We start from the raw sequence: 4477 nt of genomic DNA, 5'->3' as shown, positions 1-4477 counted from the left end.
TCCCTCCTCCAGCTCAGTGCTGGAGGAAGGCGATGGTGAGGAAGGCTGATCCCCACGTTCCGGCGGTATGGCACAGCCCAGCAGCCTCCAGGTCCCGCGCCCATGCCCGCTTCTGCCGAAAGGCGGGAGGAGTGATTTTAACCCCACAGCTCTCCCTCCCAGGGGCCGTGAGCTGCTGCCGTTACTTATGGCCATCTGCTATTTTCGCGGGGTCAAAAATGCCTCTGCCGAGCGCTGGCCCAAAGAAATACGCGTGCCGCAGCCGCCTCCTTTCCAAATGGCCGTGTCCTCCCGCACTAAATCCCCTTCTCGCCTGCTTGTCTCGCGTTCAGATTTGTTTCTTTACATCTTACGGCTTCTCAAAGCATCGATGACGGCCTCTCCGCAGCTCAGTGCCATCCTTGGTGCAGCCGAGCGTGCCTGCTAAAGGACTCAGATGTATGTTATAGGGCCTGGGGCATGTTCCCCATGCGGGACACAGCAGAGCAGTCACGTTTGTGATGGACTGGGCTTCCCACCCCACGCGTGGGTCAGCTGCAGCCACCACACCAGCGGGAGCAGAGCCTGAGGATGTACCGTCCCCCTCTGTGCCAGCAGCATCTGCCTGGACATGGTGGGATACGGGGACAGCGGCCTGAAGGGCATAAAGTCACGGCCGAGGGGGATCGGGAGCTGGGGGTCAGTGCTCTGCAGGGCCACGCTGCGGTGACCCGCGGGGGCTCGGCACGGTCCCCCCAGCATTGAGCATCCCTTGTTGGTCTCCCAGCCGCCAGCGGGGCTGCCAGCTCAGGGCTCCCCTCCGTTTCGGGAGCAGCCACCCCAAGATAAACACCATCGGGTTTCGCTTCCACTAAAATGTGGCTTTTTTTTACATTTCACCTTTGTGTCCAGATGCAAGGTGAAAGTTTCTCCAGAAACTCACTGGTCGTCCACCACAAATCCCCCGCCCCGGCCACCAGGCTGCCGGCTCGGCCAGCACAACGGGCAACGCTGGGAAACTTCCCCGGCTCAGATCAGGTGAGTATTTCCCAGGGGTGACCGAAAGTCGTGAGAGCCTTTCAAGGGAATTTTTGCTGTGGCACCTGGGTGAAAACTGAGCTCCCTGCCACAGCAGGAGGGTCTGGCTGTGACTGTTGGTCTACAGGGAGTTGTGGCGTGGCCTGGCACCGCTGAGGCTAGAAACGGAGCAAAAACTATAGCTGATTACAAGTGTTTGATTGCAGCGGTAGCATCCGCTCCTTGGGCTTTAATGCGGCTCAGTGTAACGTTGGCTTTTTTTTTTTCCTTCAACAAGGAGTCGGAACCGCAGCCTGAGACTTCACAGGCGCAACCCGGTCGCAACGAGGAGCTTCAGGTGACTTGTTTCGCTCTAAATGCCACCAAAGAGTTAACGCAGCACAGGAAATGTTTTGAAGGAAATGGATGCTTTTTCACAGCCGAGTTTTTACCCAGCTCTGTTAGGGGGCAATGCCACTGTTCCGGCTTTCACCGCAGAAGGATGGGACATCCCAGAAGGAAACCTTGCAAACGAGCTCAAGGAACCTCCGTGGTTTCACCCGCTAATTACACCAACGCCAGCGTGGGGGCGTGGAGGAAACAAAATTTGCTGTAACTAATTTTTCCTGTACCGCTGGCCCTGTGGTAGCTGTCCCTCACCTGCACCGGGCCGGACTTTTACAGCGGTTACAGTTTGGCGGACGGAGGGTTTGCTTTGGAAAAGAGAAGTTTTGCACCGCAGCTGCTGGAGCCTTCTGAAAGCTTCGTGCTCTCCCTCTCCACCCCACTCAGGACGTGGTTTCCCACCCCAGCAAACCTCGCAAGCCTGCTGCTGCCTGCTCCCCTCCTGCCTGGCCCGTGCTGCCTGCGCTGAGCATCCCCGGGCACAAGATGTCAGTGAGGAGCTGGGTTTGGGCACGTCTGAACCAGCCCGGAGTCATCCTCCGGGAGCCGGTGCGGAATTGGGGCTGGAGAAGCGGGCATGGTGAGGGGACATGGGCATGGAGAGGGGACATGGGCATGGAGAGGGGATGTGGGCATGGGGAGGGGATGCGGCTGTGATACTCGCTGCTGTGAAACGGTCCTGCAAAAAGGAAGGGAGGTCCCTGCTCTCTGCTCTCCGGGCCAAGAGTCGGGGAGCGTATCTGGCCACAGGGTGCCGGGGAGGTGCTGGGTGATCTCTGGAGTTCAGCACTGGGTGTGCCTGGGCAGAACAGCTCAGGAAAACGCCTGCCTGGAGCGGGACGGATGCTCGGCCCTGCCTGGGAACCTGCCAAGGCCCTGCCAGCCCTCTCCGCAGTGGGGCTCCGTGGGGCAGACAAAGCCCAACTGCCCCAGCCCAGGCCAGGGGAGCCCGTCTGCTGGCTCTGGCCACCCCAAGCACCCCAGCACCCACGAACCCTGACCAAACAAAACAGGATTCAGCTGAAACCCCCAAAACATTAATGCGCAGACCGGGAGGAGCAAGCACAGGGGCTCGCAATGACATCCCTCCCATGACAGGTCCCCCGGGTCTGAGATATCCTCCCCAAGGGTGTCCCAGCTCCGTGGGCTGGACATGCCACAGCCAGCCCCAGGGACAGGGACCTTTTGGGGGCACCCTTTGACCCTCCCTGGGGCTGCTCTAAGGGGTCAGGAGCCCCTTGGCCCCACAGGGTTGGCCCCGGTGCTCCCCTCAGGGCCCCTCCGGTGGGGTGGGGACAACTTTAGGGCTCCCTTGGGACCTCCATAGCTTTTCCTGGGCCTCCTCCAAGGACATGGGGTTCCCCTCGCCTGTCCCCAGGACTGCTTCAAGGCCATGGGGCTTAGTTTGTGTGTGTGTCGTGTGTCGTCCCCCCCTCCCCCCCCCAGTGCTGCTCCAAGGGCACGGGGCTCCCCTCGGGCCACCCCTGCGCCCTCCCCGGTGCCCCACAGAAGGGTCGCTCCCCCGGGGCAGGGGACCGGAGAAAACACCGGGCAGCTTGGCCCCGGTGCGGCGGGCAGAGGCGGGTCGCGGGGCGGAGCGGCGGCCCCGGCGGGCGCGGCCGTGTCGGCGGGGAGCCCCGGGGAGGAGGGGGGGGGGGGGGCGGTGCCGGGCGGACGGTATATAAGGCGGCGGCACGGGGGCGGGCGGCCCCGCCGTGCCCATGGCTGCACCGAGCACGGCCCGGGCGCTCTGCGCCACCGCCGCCGCCCGTCTGGGCGTCCCCCGCCGCCACCGCTCCGCGCCCGCCACCGCGCCCCGCGGAGCCGCTCCGCCGCCGCCGCCGGCTGCGGGCAGGGGGACGCGGGCGGTGCCACCGGTGCCGCCGCCTGCCCCCCCGCGGGGCGCGGAGCGGGACCCGCAGCCCGCCGTGGATTTCGGGGACACGCGGGAGGCGTTCCGCAGCAAGAGCAGCGCGGAGCTGCTGCGCGGACTGGTGGTGCTGGGGCTGTGCGCGGTGGGGCCGCTGGTGGAGCACAACCGGGAGGTGGGTGGAGCGGGGGGTTGGGGGGACGGTCCCCGGCCGGGGGGAGCTACCGGTCACGGGCAGGAGGGTTCCCGCGACCGGGGGGGGTGGTGCGGGGCTGGGGGGCTGCTCGCTGCGGGGGCTGCCGGTCCGGGAACTGGAGGGGGGATGCCCGCTGCCGGGGGAGGATGCCCGCTGCGGGGGTTGCCGGTCCCGGACCGGGGGGGGTGGTTGCCCAGTCCAGGAGGGGGGAATATCGGTCCCGGTCCGGGGGCGCGGGGCTGTGGCTGCCCGCTGCGGGGTTTGCCGGTGCCGGACCTGGAGGAGGGGGTTGACCCCTGCGGTGGTTGACAGTTCCGAACCGGGGGGAGGGAGGCGGGGGGGGTTGCCGGTCCCGGACCTGGGGCTTGCCGGTGCTGGACCTAGCAGAGGGGGCTGCCCGCTGCGGGGATTGCCGGTGCCGGACCGGGGGATCTGCCCGCTCTGGGGGTTGCCGGTCCCGGGACTTGGGGGGGGGAGGCGGGGGGGGGGGGGGGGAAGGGGAAAGGAGGGGATGTCGTTCCGGCGGGACGGGGTTTGCCGTCGGGGCGCTGAGTTGCCGTTGTCCCGCAGCTGCTGCAGCTGTGCCAGCGGGTGCTGGGGCAGGCGCTGTTCGAGCGGCTGATGAAGATGACCTTCTACGGGCAGTTCGTGGCCGGGGAGGACCAGGAGGCCATCAAACCGCTCATCCGGCGGAACCAGGCCTTCGGCGTGGGCGCTGTGCTGGACTACGGCGTGGAGGAGGACCTGAGCGCCGAGGAGGCCGAGCGCAAGGAGCTGGAGTGAGTGCGGGGCAGTGCGGGAGCGGGGGGAGGCGGCGGCGGCGGCGGCGGCGGTGGTGGTGGAGGCGGGGGCGGGGCGGGGCGTGCGCCGGGCGCGGGACTTGGCCGCTCTGCTATTGGCTGCGCCCGCCCAGCCCCCTCGCTCCCATTGGCTGCGCACCCCGGGCTTGCCGTGCGTCACGGTGCCGCCCCCCCTCCCCATCCTCCCCGAGCGCGGCGGGCTGCGCCTCC

The 4477-nt window shown here is 66.8% G+C and overlaps 1 protein-coding gene across 2 annotated transcripts in view; it reads left to right on the top strand.

The window, feature by feature from the left end:
* Positions 1 to 3122: 3122 nt before the first annotated feature.
* PRODH (proline dehydrogenase 1) overlaps positions 3123 to 4477 on the top strand; it is a gene marked incomplete at its 5' end in the record, with an annotated part of 13912 nt that continues 12557 nt past the window's right edge. For both annotated transcript variants that reach the window (XR_014269768.1, XM_082491763.1), the window contains 2 exons: positions 3123 to 3446; positions 4038 to 4246. Coding sequence is in view for 1 of the 2 variants with exons in the window: in XM_082491763.1 (XP_082347889.1) it covers positions 3123 to 3446; positions 4038 to 4246 (533 nt within the window). The remainder of the gene's footprint in view (positions 3447 to 4037; positions 4247 to 4477) is intronic.

This window comes from Vanellus vanellus, assembly GCF_965231255.1.
Source record: "Vanellus vanellus genome assembly, chromosome: 16".
Taxonomy (NCBI): domain Eukaryota; kingdom Metazoa; phylum Chordata; class Aves; order Charadriiformes; family Charadriidae; genus Vanellus; species Vanellus vanellus.
The sequence above is the reverse complement of the archived record's forward strand: the minus strand, read 5'-3'. Positions and strand labels throughout refer to the sequence as shown.